The sequence below is a fragment of the Chiloscyllium punctatum genome, chromosome 38, assembly GCF_047496795.1.
Source record: "Chiloscyllium punctatum isolate Juve2018m chromosome 38, sChiPun1.3, whole genome shotgun sequence".
In the NCBI taxonomy this organism is placed as follows: Eukaryota; Metazoa; Chordata; class Chondrichthyes; order Orectolobiformes; family Hemiscylliidae; genus Chiloscyllium; species Chiloscyllium punctatum.
In genome coordinates, this window is record NC_092776.1 from 40,818,749 (window position 1) to 40,834,381 (window position 15,633).

Below are 15,633 nucleotides of genomic sequence, written 5' to 3' on the forward strand. Positions count from 1 at the left end.
AAAAACTCATGTTTTTTATGGAAAGATAGACAAGCTGGTGGGGGATGCCTTGTTAGTTCAGTTGGCTAAATGGCTATATCAATCAGACTGATGCTAACAGCGTGGGGTTTGATCCCTTATCCCACTGGGGCAGATTAGGGGTCTGCCTTCACAGTCACAGCAAGGCATGTCAGTAGTTTGCAGGGTTTTGGTGAATAATCATAAAGGACCTGTCTTCAGGTAGAGAACTGGAAAAGAACAAAACTGAATAGGCAATTGTGTGTTTTGTTAAGATGCCAATATTTTATATATTATCATTATTTAATATCACTGAGTATTTCTTATGACTTAGATTAAAAAATAAAAATGTGACCTGGCAAATGCACCAATATATTGCATATAAGACAGATTATATTGCTGCAATTAAGATCATTACTATTAATCCATAATCTAGGCTTTTGAAACCATATGCAATGCAATACTGTTACTTTGGAACTGGATGCAGTATCAGTAAAAGGTTAATAAGGACATGCTTTACTTTATTTTATTCTTATTTTTACTTTTTAAAATTCATCTGTTATCCCATCAAGTGGTTAATCTAATCAGTGTTGATAAAGAAATGCAGAAAACACTAACATTTGAGAAGAATAATGAAGTGGTTTTATGGACAGCTCACTTAAAATAAGACATTGTCGTGAGGCCCATTCTATTCCTCTTCATTTGTAGTTTCCTCCCACAGTCCAAAGATGTGTAGGTTAGGCGGATTGGCCATGGTAAATTGCCCATAGTGTCCAGGAAAGTATAAGCTAGGTTGGTTAACCATGGGGAATGCAGGGACAGGGTAGGAGATGTGGGTGGGATGGTGTTCGGGGACTTGATGGGCCAAATAGCCTGCTTCCACATTGTAGGAATTCTATGACATCTGTGGTAAAAGTTTAGGTTGATAAGTGCTGAATAATATTCATGTTGTGCAATGACCATCTCCAATAATATGGGCTGGGTGCTCGCAGGTGGGACTAGATTGGGTTGGGATATCTGGTCGGCATGGACGGGTTGGACAGAAGGGTCTGTTTCCATGCTGTACATCTCTATGACCCTATGACTCTGTAAATCTAACCACCTTCTATTGATAAAAAAATGGCATTACCAAATTGAATTTCTCATGATCAACATCTTGGGGGTTACAATTGACTAGAAACTGAACCAGACAAGCCATAAAAATTACTATGGCTGTAAGAGCAGGTGGGAGTTGGTGAACTCTGACAAATAATCAACTCTTATCCACCGTTTATAATGCACAACTCAGGAGTACGATAGAACACTCTCCACTTGCTTCAATGGGTGCAGCTCCAATAACTCTCAAGCTCGACACCATCCAGGACAAAACAGTCCAATTGATTGACATCACATTCTCAAATCTAAAGATCCATTCCCTCCACCACCTGTCACTACTGCTGTGTACAGTAGAACATGAGATGAACTGCAACCACTTACCAAGCCTTCTTTAAGGTATCTTCCAAACCCACAACTTGGATCACCTAGAAGGACTGGGGACACATGGGAATACAATCACCTGCAAGATCCTGTCAAGCCACACTATATCAATGTTTCTTCGCTGAAGTTTGATCAAAATTCACGAACTCCTTTCCTAACAGCAATATAAATACATCACATAGGCTTTAGTTTTTAAAGAAGGTAGTTCACAACCACCTTCTCAAAAGATGTTCATGACCCATGAAAGAATATTCAAAATCCGATCTTCTAGTTTCACATGTAAATTAGTCTGCATCCTTTTATATCTGACTCAAAATAATCCCACAATTTTTTTTATGTTCATGTCTGTTTTCTAGAATTTCACTCTGGACAACTGACTTTTAATATTTATAGTAAGTTATATGAATTGTTGTTTTCTTAAAAAAAAGATCATTGCAACAAATACAAATGAATATTAATTCACATGCATTATGTTATAATCAAAGACAGGTTCGATTAAACTGCACAGAGAATCCTACAATAGTGTTTTTGATTTGCTTTTGATAAAATATTCAGAAATTATTTTCATATCTAGGGTACCACATCAAATTTCAAAACATTTTGAAGACACACCACATGCGATTAATTGAAGTGCAGTAACTACTGTTATGTTGGAAAACTTGTCAGATATTTTGTGCATGGCAGGCAATGATAAAATGAGCAACCAATTAATCTGACTTTTTGTGATATTGGCTGCAGAGGAATATTGGCTCAAGGTGGCTATTGTTGGTTGAGGTGTAAGTTGTCCAGAATACATAGTGAACTCTTTGTTATTCTTCAAAATTTGCTGTGAAACAGGGCAGTCTTCCTGGATCCATACAGGCAGGTTTGGAGGTGGGAACAGGAGAAATTGCCCTAATGCATTCCTGCATCTGAGCAATCTTGGCAGAAGTGGAGTGCATATCACAGGGACAACCCACACAGCAGTGGTAAGTAATCACTTAGATTAATTAAAGGACCAATTGAAGGTTGGTTGCTGACTCCACTGTGAACTTCCTAGCATTAGACTGGCAACAAGATAATTTGGAAGTGATAGGCAAGGCACTGACCCCATGAATGTGCCAACATTGTGTCAAATCAAGAGCCTCAGCCATTTTAAGACGGTCTTGTACTTGTCTAACTCTGCCAATGGGGATGCTAGATTTCCAGAGCTCATTATCAGCTATTGGGTCTCCCTCTTCTGGAACCCAACCATTAGCTCGAATTGAATGGTGAATGTGGAGGCATCCAATCCCAAGTTTTCAATTGTCAGTATGCACTGACCTGAGCAGGGAAATTGTTCTGTTGATAGGAATTCATGTACAGATTTTGCACAGGCTCTCTATTAAATATTTTTATCATAACATTTAGCAATGCAGAATCTCCTCAACACTGGATTCAAGTTGAAGCCTAGAATTCTGCAAATACACAGCAGATCTGGCAGCATCTGTGGAGTCAGAAACAAAATTAACAGTTCAGGTCGATCTAAATCAAATTCTGATGAGTAGCCAAAGGCCTGAGTTGTTAGCTCTGTTTTACTCTCCATTGGTACTGTCAGATATACTGAGTATTTCCATCACTTCCATTTTTATTTGCGATTTCCAGCATCTGAATATGGCATATTTGTGTTATTGCAGTCCAGATTCAGTCAGGGTTTTAAGGAATTTAAAATGTGCACTTTTATTCTGAAAGGAAATGCACACATTGAAATGGTATCTTTCACAACTTCAATATATTTCATTCTGCTTTACTGCCAATGAATTTTTTTGTAAATGCCACCTGAAAAGTAGGAAAGGCGATAGCCAGTCCGTCACCATACAATTTGAAATAAAGTACTGCATTTGCATAAATGAAGTTGACATCATGTAAAGGTTGACCCGTAATTAAAGCCAAACAAAGTTATTCATTTTTCACAAAGCTCATATGTAGGTTGACCTCTGAATTTTAGCCAAAAAATTCAAATTATTTGCATTCACCATCCATTTGCTGTAGAATTCAAACTCACCCGAGAGCCAATCTGCTTGAAAGGATCATGGAACGGCACATATTTGAAGAGAGCTGTTTAGTGCCTCATGTCTGAGTGCATCAACATGTGATATCAAGGTGACACGACATTAGAGAAGAACTTTAGAGATTGTAGGAGGCATTCTACACAGCTTAAGCAGATACATAAGAATAAATTATGAAGGTAGACTTAGTGGGTGGTACGGTGGTGCGGTGGCTAGCACTGCTGCCTCACAGTGCTAGAGACCCGGGTTCAATTCCTGCCTTAGGTGACTGACTGTGTGGAGCTTGCACATTCTCCCCGTGTCTGCGTGGGTTTCCTCTGGTTTCCTCCCACAGTCCAAAGATGTGCAGGTCAGGTGAATTGGCCATGCTAAATTGCCCGTAGTGTTAGGTAAGGGGTAAATGTAGGGGTATGGGTGGGTTGCAGGTCGGTGTGAACAAGATTATAAAGCAATGCAGATTTCAAAGTCAGTCCTGGATGATGTACCGGATTTAAAAAAGAAACAACATTGCACTTCAGCAGGCCTTGATTTCATATACAGTAATTTTAAGCAAAAACTCAATAAAAATCATTTTAGGCTCTTTTTGGGAACAGGGTTGGCAGGAACAGTCTCTGTTTAGCAACTTTGTGAGACGATGGGATTTAAATGCTTCCAAAATGTTGCTCATGTGAAAACTGATCCTTTCCTTTTAACCAAACATTTAGCTTAGAATCATAACTTGTACACAGTTATGTACTGTAGTTAGTAATGCATTCAGAATCTTAGGCTTCATAGACAGAGTTATTGAGTGCAAAAGCAGAAATATGATGGTAAACTTGTATAAAAGCTTTAGTTAGGCCACACTTGGAGTATTTCATTCAGTTCTTTTCTCCATACTTCCAGAAGGGTTCTTATGAGATGGCGGGATTATCAGAATGGTTCCAGAGTTTGAGGGGAAGGGCTTAGCTGCAAGATAATGTTACAGAAGCTGGGGTTGCTCTCCATGGAGCAAATGATGCTGAATGGAGATTTGATGGAGGTATCTAAGATTATGAAAGGTTTATCATAGAATTGCTATAGCTGCAGGTCATTCAGTCCAAATGAGCACCATGAATAATTCCTCACTCCTGTCATTCCCCCAGATCCCTGCAAATTGCTTCTATTTAAATGATCCTTTAATGCCCTCATGAATGCCTTGATTGCACCTGCTTCGACCACACTTACAGGCAGTGCATTCCAGACGGGAACAACTCGCTGTGTGAAAACAATTTTTCTCTCAGATCATATTTACTTTTTTTGCACATGCCTTTAAATTTGTGCCCTGTGTTCTTGATCCATTTATGAGTGGGAAAAAGTTTCTCGCCATCTGCTGTGTTCAGGCCGCTCTTAATTTCGAGTACTTCAATCAAATCTCCTCTCCAAGAAAAACAGCCCAAACTTCTCCAATCTTTCTTCAAAACTGAAGTTTCTCATCCCTTGAGCCATTCTCATAAAGCATTTCTGAGCTCCTTCGAAAATATTCCCTTCCTTCCTGAAGTGTAGGCAGCCAGAACTGTGCACAATGCTCCAGCTGAGATCGAACCAGCCTCAACAAGGACAACCGGTTCCCATTAACTGGTGGTACGGGGACTCCAGGACAGGTTTTTGGCTGAGGATGGCAGTCTAATGTGAGGAAAGCCTTTGTTTTAAAACACTGAATGGTAACAAACTGGAACTCAGGGCTTACTAGGATGGCAGAAGTGGAGACCATCAATGATTTCAAAAGGGAATTAGATGGTCACTTGAGGCAAATAAACTGACAGCAACACTCATTGAGATAAATTTCCGTTCCCTGCCCTTGTATCTAAACTATTCAGCAGGATTGATAAAATTCTGAACCCAGAAAATGAGATAATATCTGAAAAATTCCTGTGCACTGAAATAAAACCCCACAGATTATCTTAAAATTGGAGTTTAGTGAGTCCTTTGTAAATGAGCAAAACTAAGTATTGTTTTAAGAAAGCAATGTATTTTCACAGGCACAATAATCTATTCGTGTGAAAGCTGTTGTCTGTAATGAGAGCTGTCTGTCCCATCAGCTTGCTTGGGGTTTCATAGTACATCACTCCTTGTAGTTTATGAAGAGGAAAGGCATATATACCAACAGTACTTGCAATTGAATAAGGAAACATGTTGTTAGAAATACTATATCCAAAGAGAGAGGGAGGGAGAGTTTCCAAGCCTGTTTAACCATGAGGCGCTGTGATTTGGATGTATTTTTAAAATAGGAATGAGTGAGCGTCAGTCCCGGTGTATTATCATTGACAGATGAGTCGGAAAGTAACGGTGCAAACAGATAACAGGTCAGTCATTTGCCTTGTCTCCTGTCCCCACTCTAGTCACGTGAATCACAGCATTTCTCCCGCACACACAACAAAGTTTTCTTTTGTACAATTCGGCGTTTTCCTGCTCCCCTTGATGAACTGCGCCGGGGGAACATTGTTGAAGTCAAATCTAAACAATGCCGAAGGGAACGTGGTCATGTCAGTGAACCATTACAGACTGCAGCCAAGTTGTCTCCCTCCTCCTCCCCCCCTCCCCTCCCATCCTCCCCGAAACCAAAGCAGGAATCGGCGCTGGAAGGTTTGAAGGCTGCCTGATTGGAGGCTGGGCTAACTCGGGGCGGACTGACAGCCACTTGCCCTCAGCTTGCCTGCCCACTGACAGCTCCACTCCTGGGGAGAGCTGAGCGCACTGGAGCCGCGGCCGCTGCACCTCGGAACCTGTTGAGTTTCGAGTTGAACACACGGTGGGAGGGGGGGGGGGGGGGAGAGAAACTTTATTTTTGTTTTGCTCTTGTTTTCCTTGAGCCGGTGGAGTCAACTCGGCAGCGGGAAGCCGAACTCCGGCCGTGCTTGAGATCTCAGGCCGCCCCTGGCTGGGGAAAGAAATGTGAAAAAGTGCGGCGCCTCCAAGGGGTCGAGGCTGCGGCTGGTCAACTGCTGGGGACTGTCAGCACCTTCCCCTGTGTGTGTGAGAGAGAGAGACCCTCTGATCTACCCAAACCCAGTGACAGAGCCCCAACAAGAGAAACCAATGCCAGCCGAATGGTACCTCCCAAGACTATTGCCAAAGATTGTGCATCAACAGTTGTCAAGGAAGACCATGCTGGGGATGTCCAGTCACTAGGTGAGATTGGACACTCGCAGAGAGAAGTTTGCAGAGAGACTTGTCCCAGTCCGCCGGATTTACTGGTGAAATGAGCAGTTCAGACAACGAGAGACCGGGACTGCAGAAATCGCTCCCAAGATCGGGTTCACGATGAAACTCTTGCTCTGGGTGCATTTAATCGCCGGATTGTATGGGGTCACCGCCGGTAACAGGAGCTGTCCTGACTTGATCATCGATAGCTGCAGCTGTACCAGTGAGCGCTCGAAGGGACCAGGCAGACAGATCATCCGGATCAAAGTGGCGTGCAGTCATGGCGAGTTGTTGGAAACTTTGCAGTCCAGCCTCCTGCCGAACCAAACCGTCACATTGTAAGTACTGCACTGCGATCTCGTCTCTGCCTGAGCGCAGCATCCACGGGGATGCAGTTTATGTCATCCGACCACGAGCTCCCTGAACGCTCCAGTGTGGGAATCTCTCCACTGGGACGGGTCTCAGTCCTACCTGTGACTGTCAGCCCGGGAGCTCTATCAGCGCTCAATGTGGCTGAGTGTTTGGGGTGGCTTCAAACTACACCGTGGCAGTCTCTGATGAGAAATACATTGCAAAAAAATGTTGGTCATGAGATTTCGAAAGAGAGCAGGATGCATATTGGAAAGTGATGAATTGAGAGGGTTGGAGAATGAGATTGGTTGGGTAACTCTTCCGGGAGAAAGTGAGGACTGCAGATGCTGGAGATCAGAGCTAAAAATGTGTTGCTGGAAAAGCACAGCAGGTCAGGCAGCATCCAAGGAGCAGGAGAATCGACGTTTTGGGCATGAGCCCTTCTTCAGGAATGAGGAGAGTGTGCCAAGCAGGCTAAGATAAAAGGTAGGGAGGAGGGACTTGGGGCGTTGGAAATACGATAGGTGGAAGGAGGTTAAGGTGAGGGCAATAAGGTGAGGGTGATAAGCTGGAGTGGGGGTGGGGGCAGAGAGGTCAGGAAGAAGATTGCAGGTTAGGAAGGTGGTGCTGAGTTCGAGGGTTGGGACTGAGACAAGGTGGGGGGAGGGGAAATGAGGAAAGTGGAAAAATCTGAGTTCATCCCTTGTGGTTGGAGGGTTTCTAGGCAGAAGATGAGGCGCTCTTCCTCCAGCCGTCGTGTTGTTCTGGTCTGGCGATGGAGGAGTCCAAAGACCTGCATGTGGATGGTGCATGGTGGAGAGGGAGGGGGAGTTGAAGTGTTGAGCCACGGGGTGGTTGGGTTGGTTGGTCCGGGTGTCCCAGAGGTGTTCTCTGAAACATTCCGCAAGGCCGCCTACTTTCATTGAAAGCAACAAGTGCTGGAGATCACAGTAGGTCAGGGAGCATCCATGGAAAGAAAGCAAGCTAATGTTTCGAGTCTAGATGATTCTTTATCAGAGTCATTTAGACTTGAAATGTTAGCTTGCTCTCTCTCCATGGATGCTTCCTGACCCGCTGTGATCTCCAGCACTTGTTGCTTTCAGTACACCCAGGTAAGTGTCCCATATAATCCAGAGTTCTGTAATAACATCACTGAAGAGATTGATTAGAAAATGTTTAAATGATTTGGGAGAATGTGCCTGTATTGTCTGCTGAGACCCTGACCACTACTTAGGTGATTTTGTTTTCCTAATTTCTCCTTGAGTCTTTCAACTTGGCTGAGTAGCACTTCCATGAAAGTGCTTGGGATGCTTTATGGTGTTAAATTCATGTTGCAATCATATGAAATGACTCTGCCTCACTAAAGGAACAGAAGCAAGAATTCTCTCTTGAATAACAACTGATCAAATTCGAGCATGGTTTATAAATAAAAGCAAATAGTTAAAAGATTGTCTTGCTTGAAGTTGCGTGGTGATGCTAGAACTTTTATCCACAAGAACAGGATACTAAAAGTTGTGAACAATTACAAGAACTATACGAAAGATATTTACAAGTACTATGCAGCAATTAAACAAGGAATGCATTACAAATTAACCGTCCTACAGCATCAATTGGATCTATTACGTTAAAATACACAAGTGCTTTGCACATTATATTTGAATTTTAGAATTTCTCTCATTTAATACAATCATTCTTTTTGTTTCTCTTCCTTCCTGACTAAAGACACTGCGAGGATGGGCAATGCTTGAATCCTGTGTATCTGCCTGTGTTAGTCATTAGCCACTGGAAGATTTGTTTGTGATCCAAGGTTACTAGCACTTTGATCTTTTTTGCTGTTGCTACATGAAAGCAAATAGTGCTTATCGAAGGAACCCAGTTATCAGGAATTCATCATGCAGTGATTGCTTGTATTCTCGCATTCCATGATGTGTGTTCGTGTTCCAAGTAGGGGTACCATCATTACTTTGGAATATGATCTCTCATTTTATACTCCTTATTGGTATATTTTGGAATACCTTTCTTTTACATTTGTGAAATTAAATTTACCTATTATAACAGTGTCACTAGATCAAAATCTGGTCATTCCCTCCATAATGGAATTATGAGTCAACCTACAGCATGTGGATTTCAGTGGTTCAAGAAGGCAGCTCATCATCACCCTCTCAAGGGCAACCAGGGATAGGCAATAAATGCTGGCTCAGCCGGTGACGCAAACATAAACTGAATGAATAAATAAAAATTATCAGTGTCCTGGGGATTGCCATTGACCAGAAACTGATGAGACATCTAAATACTGTAGCTACAAGACCAAGTCAGAGGCTCAGAATTTTGTGGTGAATAACTCACCTCCTGATATGTCAAAGCCTGCCCACCATCTAAAAGGCGTACATCAAGAGTCTGATGGAATACTCTTCACTTGCCTGGATGAGGCAAACAACAGCACAAACAGCACTCAGGCATCTTAACAACATCCAGGACACAGTAGCCCTCTTGTTTGGCACTCCATCTAGCATTTTTAACATTCACTTTCTTCATCATTGGTGTACAATGGTAGCAGTGTGTACCAACTACAAGATGCACTGTAACAAGACATCAAGGCTCCTTAGACAGCATCTTCCATGTAACGATCACTACCATTTAGACGGACAAAGGCAGCAGATATACAGGAACACACCACCTGCAAGTTTCTGTTAAGCCATGTACCATTGTGACTTGCAAATCTACTGCAACTCTCTCCCTAGCAGTACAGTGGGTATACATGTGGGACATGGGCTGCAGTGATTCAAGAAAGGAGGTCACCATCACCTTCTCAGGGGCAATTAGGAATGGGCAATAGATAGTGGCCCAGCCAGCGATTCCTGCATTCGGATTAAAATGTCTTTGTTATATCTATCTTTATTAAAATGTTCATTTGCAAAAAAAATCGTATAGTCGTTAATAAATATTTTTGAACAATTTGCATCTACTCCTAAATTATTAATTTCCTAAATACATGAACAAACAGTAAAAACTACTGAAATTATTCCTTCCTCTGAAATCCCTTCCTGTCTTAAGTAAGATGCTCATTCACCAGCAATGTGGTTCCCACTAAACTACCCTGACATGTCATTAGATTCAAGGGTATTTAAAAATAGGCAAGAAATACTGACCTTAGCAATGGATCCCACACACTATGAAAGATTAAAGAAAAGAAATAAAGAAAATATGAATAAGTATAAAAGTATATTTAACATATAGAAAATTATATTTATGCTATGAAAACACTAGCCATTACTTGTGATGAATATCAGCTGTAATTCTGAGTCAGTCTTCATGATTATACACTGATTTCATTGTTTGTGATTAGCTGAACTGTTGGCTGCACCTTGTATTGGAATTCATGCCAAAGCATCAACTATTCTTCAGAGTGGGCATAACGGGTGGTGTGTCTATAAGAGAGGAAAGTGTTAACATTTCACTTAATTAAAGCATATGAAAGGTCTAATTATGCTAGCATGATTAATTATTTGTGTGTGTGTGTGTCATGAGTCACTGGTAGTGTCACTGGTTTTTCAGTGGTTTCTGGTTTCCTGTTCAATTCCAAGAGTAGCACTTTGTCCTTATTACTCAATTTTTATGTCTCCTTTGACAGACTGCAATAATATGTTTCTCTTCTTAAATTGTTCAGGATGTTTTCAGCTTCAGTGTTTTTGCCCATCATGCTGTTGCGGTCTCTTCTTTCTCTGTTTATATAAAATATGGCATCTATTGCCCATTTGGTCATTTGCTCTTTGATCAACTCTGTTTAGAAAAAGAATTTCAGAAGTACTGACAAAACAAAAACTCCCAGGAATACAAACTTTTGAATCTGTTTGGAAATGCAGCACCATGGAAAAGTTGTAAAGATCCTTATGTGTTTTGCAATAATGAACTATTTTGAATTAACATTCCATGGATTTATTTGTTTAAAAATATTGTATTTTAATAAAACCCATCCTTGTGTGCCAATTCCACATGGTTATCTAAATGTTAGCACATGTAATATATAGACAGGTTCTTCTTGAGACAGTTATATCGAAGTTTATTAACAACTAACTGTGTACATGAATATGAGATCTTTGACTTATGTACAGTCCAGGTTGTATGCTGACTCATGTAACTATTACATTATGTATGTAATTGTCTGGCTGACTAACTAACTGACCTATTGTATAAAGAATAAGTTGGAAATGTATCTACATATCATACATGTTGTGATGCCATCCAGCTGACTTAAAGTTGCAGTGCCTTGTTGAGATCTGTGTAATAACACAGCAGAAACATAGATGTGCATTCAACATGAAGTAATTATTACTTATTCTTATTATATGCTAGAGAGAGTCCCTCCCTAACAGGTTTTAGAAAAATAAACTAAGAGAAAAATGTCTATTTTCATGACACTGACCAGTTAATATATCTAGCAATTGTCCAAATGTAAATATGCCTCCCTTTTCCTTTCATTTTTGTGTTTATGAATTTAAGAGAAAGCAGTGCTCTTGGATTCTGTATGAATGCTTATGACACCCAGTTCTAGCTCAGTACCAGTTCGCTGATGTCTTAACTATCTCTAATTTTTTGCGTTGCATGTCCAATATGTAGTATTAGCTGAGCAGAAATAAGCAATTACTCAATATTAGGAAGACTGAAGCCGTCATTTTCGGCCCTTGCCACAATTACTCTACCTAGCAACTCAGTTCTTCTCCATGGCATCTATGTGATGATGCTATGGCTTTGAGAGATGTATTTTGTCCTTTGTTTTGTGAAGAAAAGTTCATACCTAGGTGGTGGGTATTCTGCTCCAAAGCCAATAAAGTAACAATAGAAGCAGAATGAATGGGTGGAGTCCAGCTCCTACAGAATCAAGGTTTTCTTTTTAGTTTTAGCCTTGAGTAACAGTTGCTAGGGTCTTGAAAATGAATATGGGAATCTCTTATTCCTCTCTCTATTACAGCTAAAAGCTGGGGTTCTCTTTCTGCTGCTAGAATTGCATGTGAGACAATCTATTTTGCTGAATTTGCCTTTGCCAAGGGTGTGTTTATGGGCTGTTACTATATTGGAACTGTTAATTATTAGTAGTTAATGTATAAATATTATTTTGTTAAGCATTCTGATAGAGTTACAGTTAAGCCAATTCTTTTATTTTTATTGTGTCTTTATTTTAACTAAAGTGTGAAACTAATGAGTATATTGCTTAACATTGAGTAGGTTGACCAATTGAATGCAACACCTTCCCTTTAAAGTAAGAAATAAATGAGTGTCTAGACTATCTTCTTAATTAGATTTTGAGGGGGTTTGGACTGGCCATAGCAACCACCTGAGGTTATATCAGATTCTTTGCAACCATAGTGTCATCCTTGGACTTTTGACCAGATATTTGCCTTATCATTCAGGTCAGTCACAATCTTTATAATATCACTTGACCCATCTCCTGTCTCAAGCTCATCTGGTGCACCATTCCTTCTCTCAGCCTTTGTTAGTTCCAGATGTGACTATTCCACTGCATCCCTGCTTGTCTTCAATCTTCCACCTGCCCTAAACCTTATTCATCCATTACTCTGCTATTCATATTGAAACTTGATCCAAGTCCGGTTCACCATCTCTTACCCCTATGCTAAATAACGTACGTTGACTCTTATTTGAGCAGTGTTACAATTTTAATATTACCATCTTGGTTTTGAATCCTTACGTAGCCTCACCTCTCCCAATCTCTGAAATCTTTTCCAATCCTTTAAATATCTGGGATATCTGCATTCCTGTAAAACTGGTGTCTTGTGCATCCTTACATTTAATTGTTTCACCACTGGTTGCCATGTCTTCATCTGTTTCTGGAATTCCTTCCTTAAACATTTTCACCTTTGTTCTTTTCTGTCCTTCTATCTGATGCTTCTCAAAGCCTTTCACTTTGATCAAGCTTTTGATAAGTTACCCCAATACTTTCTTGTGGTTTCTTGCCAAATTTAATTTCCTAATCACCTACAGTTTACGACATGATGACCTTTCACTGCACTAAAATATTGTACATTAGTTTTTGATGGAGAGTAGAGCAGTTGCCTTGCCAGTATCAGCATCACGTATGGAGGACAAGGTTGCACATTGGACAAACAACAAAGTGCCCTCTTTCTTATCCCAATTACACTCGACAGTTCATCATTAGGAGAGTGTCCTCAACTGTAGTAGCAAGGTATTTCTCATATCTACCATTTCTTGATCTACCTGAGTGACTTCACCTATTAAGGATAGTTTTAAGTTGAGTGACAAGGTTATGAGTGAAACCTGTTTCTCAGAATAGTTTCAACCAATTGTCTAAATTGAATTTGCAATCAAATCTAGGACACATTTGGAATACTGCATTCAGTTCTGATCTTCCTGCTAAAGGAAAGATGTTGTTAAACTTGAAAGGGTTCAGAAAAGATTTACAAGAATGTTGCCAGGGTTGGAGGGCTTGAGCTATAGGGAGAGGCTGAATAGACTGGGCTGTTTTCCCTGGAGCATCGGAGGCTGAGGGGGTGACGTTGCAGATATTTATAAAATCGAGGGGCATGGATAAGGGAAACAGACATGGCCTTTTCCCTGGAGTAGAGGAGTCCAAAACTAGAGGGTTAAGCTGAGAGGGGAAAGATTAAAAAAAACGTAACAGGCAATGATTTCATGCAGAGGTTGGTGCGTGTATGCATTGAGCTGCCAGAGGAAGTGTGGGAGGCTGGTAAAATTGTAGCATGTAAAAGGCATTATGATGGCTACATGTATAAGAAGGATTTAGAGGGAAATTGGCAAATGCTGGCAAATGGGACCAGATTAATTAAGGATATCTGGTCAGCATGGATGAACACGACCAAAGGGTCTGTTTTCATGCTGTACCACTCTATGACCCAATGACATTGTCTAGTCCATTCTGTGGCACTGAAATTCTCCTTAAAAGTGTCCTAGATAATTGTGGTAAATTGGAGAACTTACTGGAAAAACCAAGTAAAATACTTCTTTGCCAGTCTCTATGTGAAGCGAAAATGTTTTCTCAATTACATAGCTCACAAAGATCTGCAGCTTTTGTCAGTAAAAACACTTTATGAACTTGCCAGAAAAGTAGACACTTAACTACAGTATTGTTGACTACATTTCTTCCTCCTCCCACATCCATCACCAACTTTCTCCCATGTTTAAGTGGCTTGTTAGCTGTTTGAGTGACTGGGGGCTATTATTACAACTTCATTGTGGTTGGCTGCTTTGTTTCACTATGAATTATATTCTTCAAAATTATGCAATACATGTTTGCTGTTCAAAAGAATGTGTTAAGCAAAGGTAGTTGCTTTAGTTTAAAAAAAGCATCTTAGCAAAAAAAAAAGAATGTGGTCCTGTCTTTCTGACAAAGGATCACTTGACTTAAAATGTTAACATTGTTTATTTTTCTCTCCTGATGCTGCCAAATTTGCTGTGTTTCTTCAGCACTTGCTGTTTTTGTTTCAAATGTGGTCCTTGATTGTCCTTTATGTAAATTTGTTCTGCACACCATATTCTGTTTTTCTTTGGCAGATTGAGATTCATTTAGGAATTAGAGCGTAGTCATTAAATTAAGCATGGGAGAATTTGACATGTTATCATATTCTGTTCTTCCCATACTATTGGCTGCTTCTGAGGCAAAAAGCTTGTATTTTTTCTGGTGGAATACGATCCTCCCCTGTTGGCAAGCTGTATGTTCAGTAAATGCAAAATATATTGTAATCATATAGTAGAAGGATAATGGAGTACCATTCTTTCTATATTCATTATCTATTTGTAGTAGTGCAACAGACAAATTAGAATCATCGAAGGCTTCTCAGGTCTGTTCCACTGTTTGTCTAGTCAAGGTAATCAAAATCCAAATATGTGTGTAAATAGATCATTGTGTTTCTTCACAAGTGTTATGAACTGGGCTGTTAGAACAGAAAGAGAATTGGATCAGAGGACTAATATTTGCGAGCTGACTCAGAGAAAAGATACAGAAGGAATGGCTGCTGCAAGGGCAGCAAGACAGCAATAGGCACTTCGAAAAGAGTTGTGTTTAGGAACATAATAGTCATGGTAAAGCTGTCGTGACAAGATATAAGATTGGCATAGAATGCTTCAGATTCATTAAAATGCAAGGTGAAAATAGTAGTAGTATGATCGAACTACAGCTTTATACCAGATGCACAGAAGATTATTTCTCCATATGAATATGAGTTTATTCATGACTACAGTATATTTCCAAACATTAATTTGATAAAATAAAGTAATTCAGTTTTTTTTACTAGTAATGTACGATTGCATCGAAATTAAAACATACATCAAGAATTTCACAGAATGTATTTTGCACCTTAAAAGTAAAATAAACAAAACATACTTTTCTTTAAATAGCAAGGGCACATTACCGCCTCAAGTTGAATCCGACATTTAAATTTGTCTTTTGTTGATCTTTATTGAATGATTTGACATGTAAAGGAAAAGCAGCAAATTGCAGAATATTCTCCCAGGAGCATCAGAGACTGAGGGGTGACATCATAGAGGTTTATAAAATCATGAGGGCTTGGATAGGGTAAATAGACAAGGTCTTTTCCCTGGGGTGGGGGAGTTCAGAACTAAAGGGCATAGG

General features: G+C 40.2%; 1 protein-coding gene across 1 annotated transcript in view; it reads left to right on the forward strand.

Annotated features, from left to right (window-relative positions):
- The first annotated feature begins 5,795 nt into the window (after window positions 1-5,795).
- The window catches only part of adgra1b (adhesion G protein-coupled receptor A1b), a 530,861-nt gene continuing 521,023 nt past the window's right edge, over window positions 5,796-15,633 (forward strand). Inside the window, exon 1 of the mRNA XM_072557678.1 lies at window positions 5,796-6,997. Coding sequence (XP_072413779.1) covers window positions 6,780-6,997 — 218 coding nt within the window. The 5' untranslated portion in view covers window positions 5,796-6,779. The remainder of the gene's footprint in view (window positions 6,998-15,633) is intronic.